Here is a 22,448-nt window from a genome sequence, read left to right on the forward strand (position 1 = left end):
GAGGAAGGGTCTCAAGGAGGAGAACCCGCCTGCTTGGGATTTTCCAGCAGGATTTAGCTATGGTCACTTGGAGAGCAGGGCAACCAGAGCAGCAGAGCAAGGGAAGGGTGAGTGCTAGCCAAGCATGCATGCTTCCTGGAGAAGCAGAGCAGCAGCTCTGCAGAGCAAAAGGAAGGGTGATGGCAGAGGGGGAGTAAGGAGGTGACAGCAGAGGATGGAGTTACGTTGTTAAGGCCTGCAGAGCTTGCAAGTGGACTTGGAAAAAATCCGTGTTTCCTCTAGAAAAGGCGATTCCCTTCTGCACCTTCCCTCTCCCTGGCAGAGATTAGAGCAGCAAGGTTAATATAATAGCAGGTACATCCATGAAAATCCGCAGCTGAGTCTTCACTCCAAGTGCTGCCAGCTCTTCCCTACATCTTCAGGAATCAAGGTGCCTCGTTGGAAGTGGCTCCATTGCCTTTGTTGACGTAAAAGGGGCGGTAATGTGACTGCAATGGAGAATTTGGGGCATTAAGTTTGACCTGTCTTTTTCTGGCCGCCTATACTTCACCCTCCTTGGCAGCCCAACCATTTGTAATTGAACACACTCCTATCTTAACACCTTCAGTCCCGCAGAGCAGCACCACCTCGTTTCTCAGCCGGAGTCATCAAATGCAAATGGTGATGCTGTTTGATTTGCGCTCATGCTTTGCATGGACATCATGCCTAAGCCAAATGAGTCTGTGCATGATATAAACTCTCAGACTGTGACTCATGGCTTGATGAGAGGTTTCTGGGAGAAGAGGAATGTCACCTCTATTTTTATGCTTCTGTCAGTGTCTTTTAATTGCTCGCTAACCTGAGAACTCATGGGAGCTTTCACACTTAAAGCCACGCACGGTTATGTGAGCGATGGGCTCTGCTGCACAGTGCTTATTTGTGCTCTCTGCTTGGAGAACCAAAATTCGTGTGCATGGAAATTCTCCCACACAAAATATTGTTTATTTGCACCTCCACGTGTTGCAGGGCCCCATGTAAAAGTCTGGGTAAGCAGGAGCATAAGTGGAAGAGATGCAAGGGCAAAGCCTAGGGGAGCTGCCACGTTCCTCTGTCTCCAGCCCTATTACCACAGTCTCCAGTTGCGCCTCTTCTCATCATGACCCACCCCAGCAATTTCATGCTTATCTACACCATTACAAACAAGCAACACGTGGCAAAGGCTCGTTGTGCAGCCTAGTGTTGGCTGGGGGCGATTGCAGAACACAAAAGCCCATCTAGTGACTGAAAGATGAAATCCTTAGCCTGCATCCAGCAGTACTGAGGCAATCAATCAGTTCTTCCTCACCTTTGTTGCCCCCTGGCTGCAGTGCTTTAAACTTGAGGGTTAACCCCTGTTGCTCCTCTTGCAAGCAACTCCTACGCATGGTGGCTTGGATGCTGCCATGAGGAGCACCAAGGTGACATGAGAACATGCTTACACCAGGGAAGTGGTTGACAAGGCAGTCAGGGCCAGCCCTGGTTTTGCAACATCTGATCTGTCTTAGGTTTGATCTGCTGCCCAGATCTTGCTTGCAGAAGGTAGGAGAGACCTCCCAGGAGCACTGGTTGAGGCTGGGAATATGGGAGAGCAAGTCAACCCATCTTGCTGCTCAGTGCCAGCTCCCAGAGCCTCCTGCTCAATGTTGTTGAGATTCTTCTCACTCCATGGCTTCCAATTACAAAATAATTAGGAGATGGAAGAGGGGTCCTTCGTTTTAAAGAAGTCCCTCTGGGTTGAAAAGACGTTCCTCCTTAAACAGTGGAGTTCTTTGTGAACATTTGTATTTACGGACCTTTTAGGGTGTGTATTACTTAAATGCATATTTAAGACTACTTTAAAAGCTGGATTATTGGGCCAATAGACCGTAAAAGCTCACGCAGAGCTACTGCAGCCTGGAGTGTATCTATATCAGGACTTCTTAATGCTTATATTTATCAACTCAATTGTTAGGTTCAGGGATATCTGGTGAATATAGGCTATAAAAACAGAATAGCCAGCAGCAGCATATGCATGAAGGAGACAAAAGGAGCAGTGGCTTTGGGTGGGAGAAGTCATCAGGCCTTCTCAGCAGGGATGAAGGGAAGTGGGTGTTGGGTATCAGTATTAAAAACCATTGGCTGGAGTGTCCATGTGGACACAGGCATGATGAAGTTGGGGATCTTTTAGAAAGGCCGTGACCAAACACAAGACAGAGAAGATATTGCCTCTCACTGCTGCTCCCTAGATGCGTTTTTGCTGTAGCATGTTCAAATACTCAAGGCTGGACTTTCTGAAGGTTCTACAGCCTATGTCAGGATGTCCTTTGCACTGCTATTCATCTCCTGGAGGGGCCTTTAGAATGGAGCAGACATAGAGCTGCAGTCCTTGGGCAGCTCCTTTCTCACTGCGCTGTATTCCTTCTATTTGCATCCTCCAGTCTAGCAATGCTCTTGACTCTTGGCCTCCTCCTCCTTGCAAGTATTATTTCCAGGGAGTGGTAAATAATGTCTCACCAATGCACAATGAGAATTCAAAAATGAGTTTCGCCTGCAGAGACGAGGGCAAAAACCTGACGTTCTTAACTCGGCTTGTGCAAGATCTTAATGCATCGTGGTGCAGAGGGATGCTAAGACAAAGTGGATAAACGCAGCATTTCTGTGGTTAACACTGTGTTAACCTTGCACACGAGAACTGCAGCACTACCATCCTCTGGCCCTCGTCGTGTGCTGTTGCCTGTGTTGTGGCAGTAGTGCTAACTGAGCCATTGACAGCTGTTGTAGTGATTTATCATCATTGTCTGACCCTCATCTTTGATATTGCGCCTGCTCACTGTAGGATGTAATTAGTATAATGCTTCTATATGGTTCTCTGTTGGAGTTATTTACACAATCAGTGTTTTCTTGTTGTCAAAGTCTATTAAGAGTGTATGATATCCGTGCAGGAAGAAAATGTTCTACAGATTCCAGCGTGTCTTCTGCAATGTTTGTATAGCTTTTAGAAGCCTGGATCGAATTCTAGACCAGGGCAAAATCCTTTCAAAATGTCACTTCGAAATATTGATTATTCCTACATCCCAGCACTGTGGTGTCAGGGGGGTCAATCTGCATCCCTCTCTGGATGCAACTACCACAGAAAAAAACAATAGAAGCTGCTGACCTGAACCTTTCACTCGCCTGTTTCCAAAGGACCAAAGCCCTATTCTCTGGAGTCCCAGGTCCCCTAAGAACAGATATTTCCTTTGCTGAAGCTTTCACCCCCAGGGTTTGTTTCTTACCAATACAGATTGCTTGGAGGATTTCCATGTCTGTGGCGTCACTTTTGCAGACTGATGTCTCACTATTGAGGGATAAGCTGTGACAACATAAAAGAGCCTGTTACAGGTCAGCCCCTGGCACCATCCCCATCTCTCCTTGCAAGCACCGGGATGAGCAGCAGGACTGGAAGTGCCACGTAATTAGTATTGCACTGCTTGACACTGAAATGCAGCCACTTCTGGGGGTGGGACACAGCAGCCATCGGACAGACACCTATCCCACCACCCTGTTGGTTAGGAGAAGGGAGTGCAGGAGGTCTGTCTAATTAAAATGTCCGGGGAATGCAGGGAGGCAGAATGCGATCGGTCCAATTAAATTTAGGCCAAGGCCTGAACTAAGCATTCTGACTCTTGCAAAGAACACTGTAGGCTATTTAATTAGCACAAAGAGCCGAGGCCTGGGTTTCATGTCAGAAATTAATGACAGCACCCCTGGCAATGCGATAAGCCCTAACCTCCTTCTACTGCACCAGCTCAGTTCTGATTCAGAAATAATAGCAGCCCTGCTGAATCACCACCAGTTTCAGAGCTGCCAGGCAATGGGCTTTCCCCACCATCTCCCAGTTGCAAATTAATCCAACCTGACTGCGCTCGGCAGGTGCTGGTGCCCTTGGGTTCAACCTTGGGTGCCCTTGAACTGGTTGGTGGTGAAAAGAGGATGACGAGGCAGCGAGTGGGGAATGCCGGTTCAGATAAAAGAGACCTGGCAGCTAAGTGCATCGCTTTATTAAAGGTTGTGCTCGGTGGCTATTACTCTTTTAGGATAATAGCTGTTTTGAAATAGTGATAAAGCTAGAGGGGTAAAGGGAATGTCGTCTCCTGCGGTCTCCGAGCACCTAAAAGCATCTCAAATTCTCATCTTCGGGTGTGGGGCTGTTCCAGGCCTCCTGGCAAGAGCAAGAACAGGATGAAATATCTTATTGCCTAAAAAAAGGGGCAGAAGGGAGGGAGGAGGGCAACACCTAAGTGCCCAGTACCGGTCTTAGTGAAGAGGCTCCCATCAGACTGTTTGCTGAAGTCACCGGGCGGATTCTGTCCCACCGAGGAGAACTGAAAAGGCAGCTTAGTGCCATTGCCTACTGGAAGATAGAAGAGGTTGAGTTACTCCGGGGGGCTGCGTGCGGCAAGGGGGGAACCTAAGCATTTCAACACACACCCTTGTGAAACTGCCTCCAAATGGCTTAGGGAAAATGGGAACCAGTGGCTGCGTCCCTTTTCCCTAAGTGAGAGCAGCCAGCGGTGGGGTCCCGGTGCACAGTGTGTCAGTGTGGAGGTGCCAGTGAGGGAAGAAACTTTCTGGTGAGACCCAGAATGCAGGGTGTGACCGAAGAGCAGCATCCTTGCAGGTAAATGGTATCTCCAGACACTGGGATAACATGGCAAAACAACACGGCAACCAAAGCTCCTTTGCCTCAGAGCTGTTGAAGCCTTACTCAATGCCCAGTGAAATTAAAGCAAGGCTTCCCCTCCTGGCTGCCAAAACGATTGTGAGAGAGGAGCGATAAGATAGAGACAGCCTTGTCTGCAGCACAGGCAGTGAGTGCAGGTGCCCAGGGCTCCCTGGGCAGGAGGCTGCAGTGCTTGGGGAAAGGGAAGGCCCTGTGAGCAGGAACAGGCAGAGGGAGCACGGATAGGTGGGAGAAAGGAAGGCTTTGTTGCTGCTGGTTCTCCCCATGCCACCACAAAGTCCCCTCCCCATCACACTGGGTGCTGTACAGGCAGTGAACGCTGGGCAGGCCACGATGCCGAGAACTGAAGTGGTAAGGAAGAGGTGTATAGGAGAGGGAGGAGAGCAGCTTCATGCTTCTGTGTCAGGGTTGGGGGGAACTGAGCCAGATCCTGGCCCTGCCCCAGCCCCTGCAGCTCGCCTCGGACAAGTTGGTGGAAGCAGTTTGTTTGTTATCTCAGGGTCTTTGGAAGTTGGTTGGGTATTTCAGGGTCTTTGGCAGTTGGTTGGATGTCTCAGGGTCTTTGGCAGTTGGTTGGGTATCTCAGGGTCTTTACAAACTGGCACCTGTCTGTTTTCCATCTTCTTCTCACTGTCTGAGCAGTGAGGACCAGGGTGGCCCTTCCCTCCTATACACACAGCCCTAGAGCAGCGCCAGCTCACGTTTGGGTGTATGCAGCCATGGCTGATAACCCAGATAAGAGCTGGTTCTGTGAGACAGGGACAGGACAGCCGAGAGGGGAAGCAGGACAGGTCAGTTAGACAGCTGGAAAGCTGTGGCACGGGTGTTAGATCCTTTCAAACTGAAGGCAGATTTACCCGTACCAAGTGTTTCCTCAGTCGCTTGGAAGGAGGAAAATTCCCATGACCGTGGGTTGAAACTGGCTGTAAAACAAGAGCATCCAGTTCAGCAATTGGCTCCTGGTGAGCTGGCTCTAAGGGCTGTGCGTGGCACTGCTCTATGAAACAGTCCCCACCATTCTGGAGGCAATCCCAGACCAGAAATGTGGTGCGGAGAGGGAAGTCTGATCTTTTTGCTCTGTGTCCCAGGGGGGTTGGTGGGACATCACTTAACGAGCAAAACTCTCTCATTGCTGCACAGCTGTCTTCAGCTGCATTCAGTTGCCAGCTGCAGTTTGCCTGCTCAACGTGGATGTTTTGCAAAGAGACCTGCAGGCGGAGGCTTGCATTTAGGGCACGAGAGACACGAGCAGAGGAACGTCTCTTGCCCTGCCACCTGGACTGGGTTTTGCTAGGACTTCACGCTGGGATGCAGCCTTGTGCTGTTGTACCCCTGTGTGAGCCATGGCTCTCCCCGAAGAACACAAAGCGATGAATGCTTTGAGCTGTTTTGCTGCCATCCTGTGGTCTGCTTTTCTATTTCAGCACTGCTGGTATTGCAGCAGTTGCCTCTCCCTTCCTCTGATTCAAAGACCAGCAAATGCACAAGGTGATCTTTCCAACTTTCTTCCGGCTTTGGCCAAACTCTTTGCAATGTCAGGAGTAAAAAAAAGCCCGGTGGAAGAGGACAGAAAGGAGCGCTGAGCAGCAGAACGCGTTGTTCCCCCATCTTTTAGGCAGCATTTGAAGCCTTTTATGTCTCCCCTCTGCCTCATTATGTCACCCCTGCAGATGGATGCTCTGCGATACTGTCTTTAAGGGAAAAGAGCACTGGAAGGCTCCTTCAGTGCAAGCAGGGCTTAAAAACAGGGGTCAGTTCAAGTCCAAGCAGTTTTTGAGCACTAGCACAGAGCACCACATGGGTAACATTCCTCCTTGCAGCAAGCAGACTTGCTGCTGTGACCTAAGGCAGAATTTGCAGTGTCCCAACCTAACAAGGAGTAGGGTGTGTTGCAAAACTGTCAAGAGAAATTTAAGGGTTCTCTGCATGTTATGCAACACGAAGGGTGGAGGGCACGTCTTTTATTTGATTTTTCTTCCATTTTATGGAATTCTTTAGAAAAGATGCAATCGGAAGCAGTGCTGGACTTCCACATGGCGCACTGCAAGAGCACAGAAGGCTCTGGAGAGCTAAATGATTACGGCTATGGTGCATTATTCATCAGATAATCCTTTGCTAGCCAGCATGCAAGCTTAAGTGGGTCATGTCTCCTGTTTTGCCTACTGACTCATTCTGTTCCCAAAGTCCCCATTGGTGTGGTTGCAGCAGCTGGTTCCCTTCTATCACTGTTCCCATAAGGGATCTTGTGGCCTCTCTCTGGTGGAGAATGCAGTGCTGCTCAGTCCCCATTTCGGCAGGGACTTTGTGCTGCCACGTGTTTAGTTCTTTGGATGAAGGAACCAGATTGGAAGCTAACACAGAACCAGCAGCTTTGGGAGGCAACACGTGTGGGCTCTCAGGACAGTGGAAGTGTGCAGGTGAAACAAATGATCCCACAGTGTTTGTGTATTCAAAAGCCCGTTGCAGAAAGCAATGGGACACGGTGTGCTGACTGCATCCAGCAAGCATCCTCTCTGGCTCCAGTAAACAGCACTAAATCGTGACCTCTAAATCCAGCAGCTGGTTTCTCCTTTGTCGTGGTGGGTTCTTCAGGAGGTCAGGATGCAGAACAGCATCTCCTCACCCTCCACTCCCTTCAAATTCATTTTGGGCCGTTTTCACCTGAACCCAAAGCCCTGCATTTTGGGTGGCCTCAGCCTGAATAATGGAGAACTCATTTTCAGCCATCCCTTAAGGTTGAAAGTGGTGCAGGATGCAGGTCTCAGACTGGTCTCTCCCCAACACCGGCAGAACTGGTGCAGAACAGCAGCTTTGCAGCCCTGTGGGCAGTTTTTGCAGACAGCCTCCCTGTGAATTGAACCCTCTGCTTGCAAAATGCCCTCAAACTTGGCTGTCCCCAAACTCAGAGGGCCAGCAGGGTGCAGTCCTGCTAAAGGCTGATGCCTGAGTGGGATCTGCACCCAGCAGCATCCTGTTGCCCATGTGGGTTGGTAACAGAGGAAAAAGGCAAAGGGGACATTGAGACAAAGGGTTCAGTGTTGGGAGCTGGGCTGTCCCCACGCAGCCCTACAGACAGAGCAGCAATATGGCACACATGTGCCTTCAGGGCAGCACCGTGGCTAATTGCAGGCATGGCCCTGTGCCCCACCACCATCTGCCTTGGCAGAGCAGCAGCTGCAAACAGCTGGCAAAGCCAGCCAGGGAGCTGCTCCCTGAGGAACAGAGGGAATTTGGTTAGTTATTCTGCCCTGTTCTTTCTGTGTTGCTGTCTCTACAGGCGCTGCTCTGCCCTGTCGCTCTGCGCATCTCTGGTCCTGATTTAGAAATAGGCAGCTGCCATTTTACAACTGAATGCGTTGAAAACAGTCATTCACTCATCCCATAGTGTTCATGTAGCAATGGGGACATAGGCAGATCAGCAAGGCTCTTGTTGACAGAGTAAGAGCTCAGAAAAGAACCCCAATCTGCTTTTTTAGGACACATTCCTCACTTCTTGCATCCTTTCCCTGCAGGGAAAAAACATGTTTTCTGGTGAAAGTAAAATCTTAATGCAAATGAAGCCTTGGTGTAGCTTTCACATTTGATAGCACAGAGGGGTAAGCTTCTGGTGGAGGATAACGCTTACTTCAACCTGATAAAACTCCCCTTGTGTCACAAACACCCCTCTTGAAAGAGCTCAGTTGCTCCAGTTCTCCTCCATGTAGCCAAGAGCTTTTGTTGCCTTGTTTGGGATGGAAAGGAAAAAACTTCTCCAATCTTTGTAGGATGGAGAGAAGACCCAACATAAATGCAGGGGGAAGGACCTTGGATAACATTGAAGTTCATGTGGGAAAGCAAATCTGAAGACAAATCATGAGTGGAGTTCCTCTCCTGTGCTGTGTTTGGAAGAAGGGTGCTGGGCTACCTTACCTTTGGGAGACAGGAACATGGAAAATCTCTTCAAGTTGTCGGGCTGGTTCCACTCATAGTTGTTCATCATGTATCGGTGGTCACCTGGAGGAGCAGAGCAGGCATCAGTGGGGTCCCACAGAAGGAACAGAGTCACATAATCATAGAATGGTTGGGTTGGAAGGGACCTTGAAGACCATCGAGCTCCAACTTCCCTGCCATGGGCAAGTTGCCACCCACCAGATCAGGCTGCCCAGGGCCTCATCCAACCTGGCCAAGGACAAAGGGAAGGGGCAGCAGGTTGGAACTGCTGCCTTGAGCATGGGGAGGGAGGTGTTTGTGCCCATTGAAAGCAAGTTGTTCTATTTTTCTAATTCTTCCATGGGACTTTTGGGTCTGAGCAGTGCTGAGGCTCAGCCTGAGATGGCAGAGGTTTAGCACAGCTGAAACATGAATAGGTGAGGAAAGCTGCCCAGCAGAGCTGGGCTTTCTCCTGAGCATCCAAGGGGAGACTTTGGGGTTGAGGAATTTTCTTGCTGAATTGCTGCTGTGTGGCTAAAAATGGATCCCACTTCAAAAGCAATGGTTTGGGTTAACCTGCACACAGAGCTGGCGCACGACCAGAGGGTCTGGACCTGCAGCTATTGCAAAGCCCAAAGAAATGTGAGGGTTGGGAAGGCTCCATGGGTTGGTTTCTGCCATTTTTGAGGTGCTAAACCCGAGTTACAAAGAGCTCTAGCTTCCCTGCCTTCTGGTTCAAGCTTCATTCAAAGTGGGACAGCCCTTCCCTTTGGCACAGCCTGATTCTGTTCTCAGGGAAGGATCCATGGGAAATGGTGTCCTATCCGCTCAGAAAATTATATACATACATAAAGGCCTTAATTCTTCTCTAAATCTGTGGTTCTCTGGAAGGATGAAGGTTTGGTTCCCATATTGTGATAGTTCCACAGTTTGATTCTTAAGTTACTGATCAAACTTTTGTGCTATTTCTCTGATTTACTTTTGTGTTATTCAAAATCCCTGGGCGCTCTCTGATTGTTTTCCTCCTTGCCACACTGCTAAGTAGGTACCTGTTATGACAACTAAAAGAAAGTGGATTCCCTTTGGAGTCTGCTATTAAGCAGACTTCATTCCATTAATATAATATTTCTTCATGGGAAGTTTCTTACGCTGGAAGATCAAGCTGGTTGCAAATGAATTTGTTGCAGTGACTCAGGGGGAGTGTGAGTTAATTAAATCCATTAAGTAATTGTGGAGTTATTTCCTTGCAGTCACTCGATGCAGAGCGCTGTCCTCTTTCAAGTGTAACTGCAGTTTGAGAAATGGAGAGCTCTGAAGTTTCTGAGATTCACCTTAAATAACGTTTCCCAGTTGAGTGGATGCCACTGCTCTCCTCATTAGGCAGGCTGCAAGCTGTGTCCATTACATCCCTGTACAGTTCCCAAAAGTGCCCAGATTTCTGGCACTGGTGGAGTGTTGCCCTGCTCAGAAATACTTTGGCACTCGAATCCCATGGATTTCGAGTACCTTTGAGGGTTCTGACATCAGTAGCACGGAGGGGAACCTAACTGAAAGTGATCAGCTGATGGGGAACATGTGCGTATCGTTGGGTTGTGCCGAGAAAATGCATTGGCTTCAGAATTGGCAAAAGAGACTCCTGATGGTTATTGTAACTCTGGAGGTTAATTCCTTAATTGCAGCCTACTGTTGTGCTACTCATCTAACCTTCACAGTGCTGTGAGCAGCTGGCAGCCAGAACCCCTATGGCTCTGTGCCATCCATGGTTTGGAAATTCGACAGAAGTCCAAAAGTGTACAAAAATGATTTTGGAATCTGAGCTGTCTTCCATCTACCTGACCTGCATTACAGCCAGATTTCCCAGCAGAACTTAGCACACGAGGTGCTGCAGTGATGGGTTGATGGTTGGACTGTATGATCTTAGTGGTCTTTTCCAACCTTAGTGATTCTATGATTCAGTGGTAAATATTAGAAGACAAGTAATATTCAGTTTCTAGTCCTGCTTGAAGGTATGGGGGAGCTTAAATAAAATCTAGCTCTATGCTCAGCACTTTGAACATGGTTCCTGACTTTTCTGAGAGGTTGGTGCTCTGAACCAGAGCATTTCGTGCATCTCATTCATGTCCAATGGAGAATGGTGGTGCTAGATGGACATCAATTAACTGTTTGCCATGCAGGCTCCTTGGGGCCAAGACTTGCTCTTTCTCTTCCTAACGAAGGAAGGCAGCATGCTGTCACTTGATGATCACAGTGATACTCATTACACATCCAAATTCACTCTGGTTCCATGTCGCCTTTGTTCTTACTGCTCTAAATTGTGAATGTCAGGCTGATTCACAAACGTCAGCCTCTGAGAGACACTGTTTGTTCTCCAGTAACATGTCCCATGTTGGTCTGACTTATGCGCTTCTATTTGCCTTTTCTTTTTGTTTTCTTTCCTCCCCTCCTCTTTTATCATCTCATCTCGTAACATGCATCTGTCTTTTCTGGAAGTTGGAGAGATTTACCTGAGTGCTGTCCAGAAAAAGGTGCTGTGTTAATATGAGAGGAATGCCTGATGAGTACTGTGAATCTGAATGAAATAGCAGTGTTCTTGCAGATGCATGTTGCAGTGATCTTCTGTTGTATGAAATGGGCTTGAAGTCTATTCCTGCAGCTTTTTGAGTCATTTCTCCTGGACATCAGTTTACCCTCAGATTACATTTCCAGTTCTTGACCTTTATTGCTCTGCTATCTGAGGTCCCACAATCATAAATTAGACCTTCCTTGCAGCCTGGCAAGATAAGGATTTACTCCCATCCCTACTATTCTTAGTGCAAGAGGTCATGTAATGGGATTAAGTACCGTGCCCAAGGTCACAAAGGCTGTTTGTGGGACAGCTTGGAAGTGAAACATGGTTATGGTGTGCAGTCTCACAAACAAGCTTTATGCAACACAAGTCCCCTGCAGAACTGATGGGAAGAGACTGAAAGAAAGTGGGTTCAAAGCCTTAGAAGATTCCTTGCATTGCTGTGGTATTGGCCATGCCCTCGCTATTTACATAAGAAAGATTGCTCATCCTTAATCACTGCAGGAACCCGTGTGCTCTGCATTCCCTGAGCCGGGAGCTGAGGAAGCACAGCTCTGCTTGGTGGGACCTGCAGAGGCAGGGTCAGGGAGCGATACCTCTTCCAAGATTTGTTTGACCCGAACACCAAAACAAAGACCTTTTTTTACCCAGAAAACCTGTTATTAGATTTTCAGTGACAGGTGCTTTCGGGATATTTCACGTTCCAGGCTGAAAGCAGCTGCTGTAAAATAGCATGTCACAGCAGCACTAGCGCACTAACCGAGCTGGATAAATGAGGCTGATGGCAGGATATCTGAATTGCCATCCTGGGGTGGCCACATTCCTACTTCTGCCAGTATTTTCCTTATAATCCTGCCTCCTCTCTGTCACCCAGTGAGCTCCTGAGCCGGGCTCTGCCCAAAGATGGGGCAGCTCTGGGTTACTTTACCATTCTCAATGTGGTTCCTCTCAATGAAGTTGCGGCCAAGGTCTGCCTTGCAGATTTTCTCCACGTGCCTCATGCAGACGTTGAGGAGGTCATCACGGAGCAGCCCCATGGAGGGGCTCATGCTCTCCCCTTCGAGCAGCACGCTGTACGTCGGGAGGGAGGGAGGGGGGACATAATTCCGCATCAAAGCCCCAAACTCCTGCCAAATTGAGGAGGAGAGAGGTTATTGAGGAATATAAGGAGAGGTCCCGAGAAACTGTCTACGTTAGGCTCCAAATAACACAGAGAGGGAGGGAGAGTAGTGGAGATGGATGGGAGGCAGTCAAATGCTTTGGCTGAGAGCTGTAGCCACCAAAAAAGGAGGAAAAGGAAAGAAATACGAGGCGTTGGCATGCTAAAGTTCATGCTTCACGGGAGCAGACACAGCTTGAAATGCCAGGGCCAGTTCCTCACGTACATGTGCATTGAACTGGAAAAGACTAGTGCTTCCTACGCTGTCTGAGAAAAGGAAAAGCAAATAAGGTCTTTCTGACCTGGAGGAAGAGCACGGAGTCACTGATCTGATGGATCTGCTCCCTGTTCTCCTTGTCCTCCCGCAGCAGCTTTGCCCTCTCTTCCAGCTCATCCACAATCTCTTTCACGTTCTCCGAGGCAATCTTTTCCCTCTGATCCAGGGCAGCCTTCACTTCATCCCTCTGCCTCTCCAGGTCCCGGATCAGCTCCTTGAAATGCTGGTCTACAGTCGCTTTCTCATTGGTGGTGTAGTTCTGTGGGGGCAAAGGGGAGGAGAAGGAAGGCAGCAGAAAAGACACAAGAGAGGGTGAGAAACAAAAGATGAACTCTCGCGTGGAGTCACTTGCTAACAAGGGGTGTAGGTAGGGATGTGTCCAAGCACTCGATGGGACAGGAGGGAACGGCCTCAAATTGCACTGGGGAAGGTTCAGATTGGATATTAGGAAGAATTTGTTGTCAGAAAGAGTTGTCTGGCACTGGATGCCCAGGGAGGTGATGGACTCACTGCCCTGGAGGTGTTTGAGGAAGGGGTAGATGTAGTAATGAAGGACACGGTTGAGTGGGCAATATTAATGGTAGGTGGATGGTTGAACAGATGATCTTAAAGATTTTTTCCAGCCTTCATGATTCTATGATTCTCAGCACTGGGACCACGACCATGGAGACTTTAGGTATGCAATCCTTTAGCAGCAGAAAGCTATGCTAAGATAAGTAATATTAATTCTTGCAGTAAGTGTGTATATAGATAACATATGGTGCACGCTGTCTTCCTCATTATAGTAGTATCTCTTCAATTCGTGAGCTGCACTCCTAAGTGATATTTAAAAACACTGTCTAACTTTCTAAATCATAACTCTGGCTCCTCCAGAATTTAAGGACCAAATTCACTCCGTTTCAGCAGATGAAAGCTGCTGAAACACTTTCCATCAGCCTCTCTACGTCCCTCTGAAATATTCCTCAGAATGACTATGGATAGAACTATATTCAGAGTTAAAATTTCTAGGTCACATTTCCAATAATAGTAATAGTAGTGGTAATAATAATAATAATAGAGGAGACAAAAAGCAGAACTGGCAAGTCAGTGTGCGTGCACCACATGAAAGGGAGAAGAATGGCTTTGCTTATTAATATTATGCAAATTCTCTGGGGTGTTTTCAAATAGTGTTTTCACTGCTCTGTTCAGTTAGGGTGTAAATTAAAAAATAAAAAAAAAAAAAAGCACCATTACTATATTCTAACCCTTGTGTGGTGAAAGGACTATAAAGGAGACCTCTATCAGTGTGGATATGAGCTGTTCCATTATAAACAAGACACACGTTTGTGTAGCTGCACCTGGTTGCCTTAGAATCATGGAATAGTTGGTCTGGGGGGACCTCAAAGATCATCTAGTTCCAACCCCCTGCTATGGACAGTGCTGCCGACCACCAGGTTGCCCAGGATCCCATCCAGTGTGGCCTTAAGCACCTCCAGGGATGGAGATGGGCAATCCAGAGCGCTTCTGGAGTTGATTTTCTAAGTGGACCAGCAGGAGAAGGGCAGAATGCTTTTGTTTCCAAATGGGCCTGGCTGTTAGTGATGGCAGAACCATCACAGATGATAGGAACCAAAAGCAGGTAGGTGTCCCGAGCCATTTCATAACAGGGCTGTGCAGGCTCCTCTTGTCTCCTGCAGGATGTGTTGCAAAATGACTTCAGTAGGAGTTGTTGTTGCCAAGATGTGGTGTGAATGCGTGTTGGAGAGTGATGAGGTAGAGGCTAGGTAAGGCACGGAGTGAGTAAGAGCTGGATGTGCCAGGAAAATTGAGGGAAGAAAGAGTGATGTGAGTGACTGGAACAGAAAGAGACAAGCATAGGGGAGACGGAACAGTGAATATCCCCCACGCACCTTGATACGGTCCCTCTCCTTCTGCCACTTATCCACTTCATCTTCCACCTCGATGATCTTCAGCTGCAGTTGCTCCTTCTGCAGCGAGAGTTCAGCCTGCAGGAAGAGGGGAGACCCATAAGCAAGGGCTGCATGGTGTCCCTGGAGGAGCACTGTGCTTCCTCTGCTGCATTTGGCCCCAAGCAGCAGCAGCCAGGCAGCACGGGCTGCTGGCACTGCTTGAGATGGAGACGATGTGCTGACAGGGGACAAGGTGCCAGAGCTGCTGGCTGGGGCAAGAGATTCAGCTTCCTCAGCAAAGACAGCAGCAGAAGCACCCACCTACCAGGCTACCGTCATGGTGCTGCTTTTAATCACATTAGAGTCATTAGCTGGAGGGGGGGACGAGTCCTGTTTCAAAATTCAGCTGTGTATGCAGCACGGGGCCCATCCCAGGGTGTGCCTCTGCAGCAATAACAGTTTTCATGTAATTACGGAATGACGTTTGACGAGTGTTGCAACAAAGAGGACGGTGCCTCCGGCAGGAATTCTGTTTAGACAGGATTGTGGATTAATTTGCTCTGAATTGAGAGCTTTCATGTTATGATGAAGCTGGGGAATGCTTGGAAAAAAAAAAAAAAGAAAAAAAAAAAAATAACAAAAGGAAGAGGGGAGGAGGCGTAGCCAACCATGCAACCATGCTTGGCTTAGATCAGCACCTTCCCTGGGAGCCATTTGCATTTTGTTTTGCACTGGCTTCCTAGCAAAGTGCAGAGCAGACAGCTGCACACAAGGTGGACTGGAGAGCTGGAGACCATAGAGGGCTGGGCACTGCTGGGACATCCCTGGGCCATGCTGGACCTGGCTGCTGAGCACTGCCCCGTTAGCTCAGCCGCTGCTCACCACCTCCCTGCCCCACAGATCATGACAAAGCCTTTGTTTACGTGTCTCAGGATCTTTCTGCGTTTCATGTGTGCGCAGGTTGGTCACAGCACAGCTGTAACTGCAGGCAATCTGGTGGTGGCACACACGTTCCCAGAGCTCTTGAGGAATGGCACAGTCAGCAGCAATGATCTGTGCTGCTCAGCTGTGCTATGGCACAACACTGCCTCTGAAAACCCACTGTAGGCGTGGAATCCTGCAGCGAGTGTGCATCACCCCGAAGGACTCATATTTAAGCCAACAGTGTTGTAAGGGAAGTAAGGACTGGGGGAACTCAGCAGCTAACACAGTAAGGTTGCACTGCCACCAAGCCAGGATCATAACTTAGCGTGCAAACCCAGCTCTTCTCTCCTGATCATTGTTGGCTTTGGGGGTGGGAGTTGAAAAGAGCAGCAAAAGTTCATCACAGCATGAACAGCAAGAAGGCAACAAACTGTCAGCCAGCTCAGAGCAGGGAAATCTGCCCGTGGAGGCTCTTGTCTTGGTGCCAGTTGCTGCCGTGTCTGAACATCCTCTTGAGCCTGAATCAAGTACAGCAGCATCTGAGAGCCATTGACTCTTGCTGTTCCAATTTAGAAAACCTCTATTTAATAGAAGGAAAACAATTTGATTGTTGTTTTATTGCCCTATTAAAAAAAAAGAAGAAGAAAGGGCAAACAAAAAAGGCAAATGTACTCAAAGACATCTCTGGGCCAGAAGAGCGGCATCCTTTATCCTTTACCATCAGTGTAATTGTCCTTCTTGAGTTAGGAGACCATTGGCCCTCTAATGAGCATCTACACACCCTGGCAGCCCCAACTGAGAGCAGCCATCAGCTGAAGCTCACGTTCTACAAGGGCTGAGAGCAGACATAGAAAGGTTTTGCAGTACAGGTTCCTAAGGGAGATGTGTGTATCAGGATATCAGGACAATTTGCTCTTCTGCTGATCAAGAAAGTAAAGGTGTGAGTTTGGTCCTATGCTTTTCACATTTTTGAGACAGTAACTTGAAGGAATGCATGTTTTTGCCCATTTCTATGCACACTCCAGCAATCATTCTGAAAAAAATGTGCAATCTAATGCCAGATCTTTCCTTGAGCCATAAGCTACATCCAAATTGACTTTTTGCAAAAAAGGACCTCCTGAGCAGTGGGAAGTAATGCGCCCCTCTTCACCCCTAAGCATCAGGACATTTTCCTGACAAGAACGTGGAGCTTTCTTTTCAGAAGGGCTGATGTTTCACAGCCACAGAGGCTTTGTAATCACAACAAATTTGAAAGGAAAGGTTACAGAAGAATTTTCCAGATGCTGGCTGGAAGGTGGTGATAACAATATGATACTTACATGGTGCTTTTTAATTAAGATGGGTCTCAAAGGAACTTAGAAAACTATTACTGGCTCAAAAGTGGTAGCTAGCTCTTTGCAGCTTGTTGGAGCTGAAAGATCCCTTCATGCAGAAAGGTAGTTTGGGTGCCGCTGGGATGGAACTAACAACTGTTTAAGAGCAACACCACACTACAATTTAGAGTAAGAATTACGATTTGCAAATGGAAATTACAGAGGTCATTCCAATAGCTGGAATGCAAATATCACAGTCATCCAGGTTCAGCTTGGGTTAAAACTCCCCTAATGAGGGCAAAGGAAACACTGGTATGGAGAGCAGCAAAGAGAGTGTCTTCGTTGCATGGCAGCACAACCACTAGAACTGTTTGTACCGAAAAAGAAGACATTAAAAGGAGATTGCATAGGGGCTGTACCCATCCTTGGAGGGGTCCCTGCTCTGCAGAAATGATGACAGTGGTGAAAAATGTGGGACACACTTGTTTGGAGCATTAGGTTTGACTATGAGAAATGCTGGCAGCAAGAGTCTGAGCGGACAGCAGATCGCCTGTTACCACCTAAATTAATTAGGACAGTCTAGAGGCCTAAGTGAAAGTTCAGAGTGTACATCTAAACATCCACAAGTGAACCCAGCCCTTGTGCTGAAGGACCTGGAGATGTGAGATTATGACTCTTGCATCATGACGCAACTCGTTTTTGCAAGGCAGCAATACAAGCATCGTCATGTCTTAATGCTCTGGGAACCCAGTCCCTGAATCAGGAAACACCCCTGTGTCACCAGCCTGGGAGAGCTATGGTAATTATCCGTCAGCAACAACCAAATGCAATAATGAAGTGGGAGAAGAAGAGTTGAAACGAGCTATCCCAGCATAGGGCTTCTACAGGAGGTGGCACAGCTGACATATCAGCGCATTGCTGGAGATGATTTCTACTGCTTTTGCCATTAGGCTTTTCAGTCTAAGCTTTTGGTAAGCAGCAGCAGGTGGCACTGGGCTGCAGTTTCTGCAGACTGCCAACATCCTGCAACTAATGTCACTGGTCAGTGCCATAGCTGAGGCCATTAAAGGCTGTGTTTGAAAGAGATGGAGGGTTCCTCACCCATGAGCTGGTGCGTACTCCCTCACTGTAGAGGAACATTGCAAAATGCAGACAAATGAGCAAAGCTGCTCTAAATCACAGCTTTCAGCAGCTTTGCTTGTCTGCCTTCCAGCCAGAAGGAACGGTGTATGGGTAGCCGTGCTGTTCCTGTGGAAGGAGCATCCATGTGCCTGCACAGTGGCCACAAGGAGTGCAGGTAAGGCCCCAGGCTCCACCATGCCCTCGCATCAGTGGGAAAAGCCAAAAACTCTCCTCTGGCATATCAATACGCTCTTTTTTTTTTTTTGCTGTGTATTCAACCAGAACAATACAAAGGGGCCCAGATGGAAGCCCCTCTGGATCCTCTCTGAGGATGGCTGACTTCAAAGCCTCTCCATCCTCTGTGAAATCTCCGCTTTTAGAAGCAAGCAGAACGCCCAGCTGCCATTCCTGCACAGCTTTTCTCTGCCAAACCTTTAAACCTGCCGTGAGGTGGGAACTTTTCTCTAAAGCTAAAGAATGAAAGGGAAAAAAAAGAAAAAAAAAAAAAACCCAAAGCGTTTTTTTTTGCTAGATCTGACCCGACGTGCCGAGCGCTGAGGCTGTGATGGATCTTAATGCTGAGTTATTTGCAGCTCGGTGGCTGGCAGGCATCTGTGAAGTCGTCTCATTCTGAGAATGGGCCTGTAAAACAGGTTTGGGATGAAGGATCCCCTTTCAAAATGAAGGACTGTCTGAAAGGGGGGGGGTCTGGTGCTGCTGATGAATCAAGCTGACCAGAGGGGTTTATGTGAGCGTCCAGACTGCAATTGACAGCTCTCTCTTTTCAGTGGTGTGGTTATTACACACTTTTTTATTGGCTGTTTCTTGTGCTGGTTCTGGTGGAGGTGTTAGTTTTGCTTTAAAACTGTAGCAGGAAATTCATGCAAAGTGGAGCTGGGGTACAATAGGCAAATACCAAGGGGTGGAAACTTAGAAAAAATACCTCCATCTCCTACTGCAAGTTGTCTCTGTCTGACCTCCTGTGCAACACAGCAGGAAGGGGATGAGGGGCTCCCAGCCTGGCTCTGTGACACGGCAGATGCTGCTGTGCTCTCCCTTTGCCTCGCAGAAATCCCAAGCTTCCCACTGCTTCCCTAAATGCCCTAACCAATAGGCGTCTGCATACTGCCTTGCTTGCACTCCTCTTAAGCTCACTCTCTGTCTGCAAGGTGCAGCAGTTACCTCATTCCACGGAAGGCTCTTCAACTGGCCCTCCGTTTCCCACCAGCACAATGCAGCAGCTTTCCCACCTCCAGGCCTATAGAGGGGAGAAACTCATGGAAGGGGCTGTAAACTGCATTCATTCTACAGTATGGAAGGAACAGGAGCATAACACACCTCACTGCATAACAGCTACCCTGCGGCTGTTGAGCGCCAGGTGATGCCATGGCAGCAGGGATGGGGTTGGGGTTGACCTGGTGTGGATGGGGTTGCCCCAGTGTGGGGTTTTTGCTCACTCTTTCCACAGAGGCAAGCAGCACCAGGAGCACTTTGCCACTCCACCAGTTTGTGGTCGTGTTCCAGCTCAGTTGATTTGCAAGACTTGAAAAGAAGAGGTGGTGCACACAAGGGACCTGGCAGTGCTTGTCCCTCCCTGTGGTTCCTGCTAAGGCTCCGCCAATGGAGAATGGATCAGGGCTAGGAATAAACATTTATAAGCAACAGCTATCCTGTTAATTGTTTTTGTCTGAGTGAATACTCCCTCAAGTTACAACACGATCAAGACTCCTTGTCAGGAGAAACTTGCACATGTGTGTGATTCACTGATAAAGCCCTAAATCCTCCAGGCTTAGCAGCAGCAGAATCAGCACAGGGCAAGCACAGACCTTACCAGAACAGCACGAACACTCTGGGAGAGAAATCAAACACCATTTAAATCCTAGGTGAAGATTCCTCCACCCAAATCTGCTTGTTTATGTACAAGCAAGGTGTTGTAGATTCATCCAAATATAGGGAGAAGCTTTGGCCGGCTTTGGTTCATCAAGGGAGCTTTCTCAATGGAAATGGCTGAGAGGAATTGGACAACCTGACGCGGGTTTATGAAGGTTAGGCATACACTGTGTAATCTTTCAGAGCCAACATCAAAACACAAGACCAAGCAATCATGAAACAAACAGCAGATAGCAATCCCTGCAGGAATTTCTTTGAGAGACCGTCTGAGACGCGAGAGAAGCTTTGTCTGGTTCCAGTCAGGCTGCAAGGTGAAGATGGCATTGCAAGAGAATACCAAAAACTGTGCAAGGAACGACAGAGAAGCTCTAAAGAAGATGTTCCTCCAGCATTATGAGTGAAACCTTCTTAGCACTGCAAATTGTTCTTCTGGATTACGTGTAACTCAAGAATTTCCAACAGCGGGTACTTGTACGTGCCTGTTCACCACATCAGAGCTCTTGGGCTGTGATTAAGGCTGGGATCCAGCAGGTCTGGGTGCCCTTCCAGCTCCTGCCATGGGCTGGCTGTAATTCTAAGCAAATGGTTTTATGTGACCGCTTTATGGGTCTCCTTTCTGTCATCTCTCTCCTGCCTTGTCTGGAGGCTGGCCTCCAGCCTGAGGTATGTTTTTACAGGGCTGAATGTGATGGGACCCTGACATTCACTGGAGCAAGTGGGATAATTGCGTATCCACCCAGAAAGCAAACAGAATGAGAATTCAGGCAAACAAAGGCAGAAGACTTTCATTAGAGAGAACACTGGTTCACATGCCAGTCCCATCTCTTTAGATGTCCATCTTCTGAGACTACTGCAGTAACACTTCAGGGAAAAATTAAGCGTTCTGTGTTTGCACTAAGTTTTTTTTTCTTCATCTAAGCTTCAAAAGACTTTTTCCCACAGGTGGGGCTCAACATCATTATCTCCATAACAGAAAAGACAAACAAGAAGGCAGAAGCTCACACCAGGGAGCTGAGATCACAGTTTTCTGTTGTAACCACAACCTTGAGCAGCACTCATCTGTGTGCCCATGTTCAGGAGGTCCTGAACTTTGCAGCATTGTACAAAGACAGGCGCAACTTGAAAACTGAGGATGTGGGGCTTTAGTTCAGCTCCTGCTGAAAGCCGGTGCTGTGATCAGGTTGGGTTCTGTGCCCAACCAAACACAGTCTGCTGCACCACACCACGGATGTGCTTCTATAAGAAGCTGTCTGTAGACAGTCTCAACACAAGCAGAGCCTTGACAACATCAGTCCTCCACTAAACCCTTCCCAACCACCTCCCTTGCATCGCAGGATTATATTGCAGCCATGACTTTAGGAGAGACCATAGGATAGAGGGGAAAAAGGCCCTGGAGTGACACTGAGTTTCACGATTGAGGAAAAAAGCAATTAGAGAAGCGTTATATTACCTCTTTTCCTGCTTTCTCGATCTCCACCGTCACCGTGCTGTGGTTCTTGTGCTCCTGGAACATGCAGAGGTAGCAGATGCACATCTGGTCTGTCTGACAGAACAGCTCCATGGTCTTCCCATGCACAGGGCATTTTCTTGCTTCGAAGTCCCTGATGGGGTCGAGGAGCTGATGGTCCCGGAAAGCTGCTCCCTCCAGGTGGGGTTTGAGGTGCAGCTCGCAGAAGGAAGCCTGGCACACCAAACACGACTTGACGGCCTTCTGCTTGTTATCAATGCAGGAATCGCACAGCACATCCTCCAGCTTCACCCTGGGCCGGGAGCCAGCTGCTCTGTCAGGCACTTTGTTGAAGGTGGGTCTTCTCAGGTCTCCCGTCTCTACCAGAGGCAGGGATGGTTTCTTCATGTCCCCTATCTGCCCGCTGGAGAACAAGGGCTTCCTCCCTTCCCCTTCATTAGGCAAGAAGCTCTTTTTGGAATCCAAGGAGAAGAGGGACTTCCTGAGGTCGCCCTTGTCTGCAAAGGAGAGCGGAGTTCTCCTCATGTCTCCTATCTGTCCGCTGGCAAATGGCATCTTCTTGGAGTCTGCTGAGTCCATGCTGAAGTAGGTCGATCTCTTCTCATCGGACGACTCCACAAACTGAATGATGGGCCTCTTCCAGTCACTCCCAGAGAAGAGGGAGCTCTTGATTTGTCCGGTCTCCAGGGAGGTACCTCCAGTGCCCTTTATTGGCTCTTTCTCGCCTCCGCCAGGATTCGTCGTCTTCTTCACTTCTTCATCCTTTTTGGGGGCGGATGGACTCTTCACATCCTCTGGCTTCCCAGCAGTGCCATTTGTCCTTGCTGCGCTCCCTGTTTCCATTCTCTAACCGGGGCGGGTTGGTTTCTTGGCTCCTCTGCTCTGTCCTGTCCCCCCGTGCTGTCCCCCGACCCCTGGAAGCAGCTGTGGCCGTGTGCCTGCCTGCTGGCCGTCCCAGTGAGGAATGACGGGGGAATGTGGGGCAGCTGCTGCCTAAGTGACGCACCTGGAGCTCTTGCGAGGAGGAGGAGATGAGCTCTGGATAATGCTAGGTAGAGGCAGGGGGAAAGCAGGAAAGAAAGGAACAGACGTTACCAAGGATCAGAAGCCACAGCTGTGCAGTTAATTATACAAGGCGGTCCACACCCAGGAACATTCTTGTCTAACCAGGTTTGGGAGGAAGGGCTGTTTATATACATAGAAATGCTCAG

At 48.5% G+C, this 22,448-nt stretch overlaps 1 protein-coding gene across 1 annotated transcript; it reads right to left on the bottom strand.

The window, feature by feature from the left end:
• Positions 1–425: 425 nt before the first annotated feature.
• Positions 426–22,080, bottom strand: TRIM29 (tripartite motif containing 29; the record flags this gene model as incomplete). The annotated part of the gene is made up of 9 exons (XM_079545832.1): positions 426–488; positions 3,273–3,349; positions 4,289–4,390; positions 5,578–5,643; positions 8,630–8,713; positions 12,124–12,322; positions 12,657–12,890; positions 14,521–14,616; positions 21,220–22,080. 9 exons carry the CDS (start codon positions 22,078–22,080, stop codon positions 426–428), a joined length of 1,782 nt encoding a protein of 593 aa, XP_079401958.1.
• Between the last annotated feature and the right edge of the window lie 368 nt (positions 22,081–22,448).

Source organism: Tetrao urogallus (assembly GCF_951394365.1).
Source record: "Tetrao urogallus genome assembly, chromosome: 22".
Taxonomy (NCBI): domain Eukaryota; kingdom Metazoa; phylum Chordata; class Aves; order Galliformes; family Phasianidae; genus Tetrao; species Tetrao urogallus.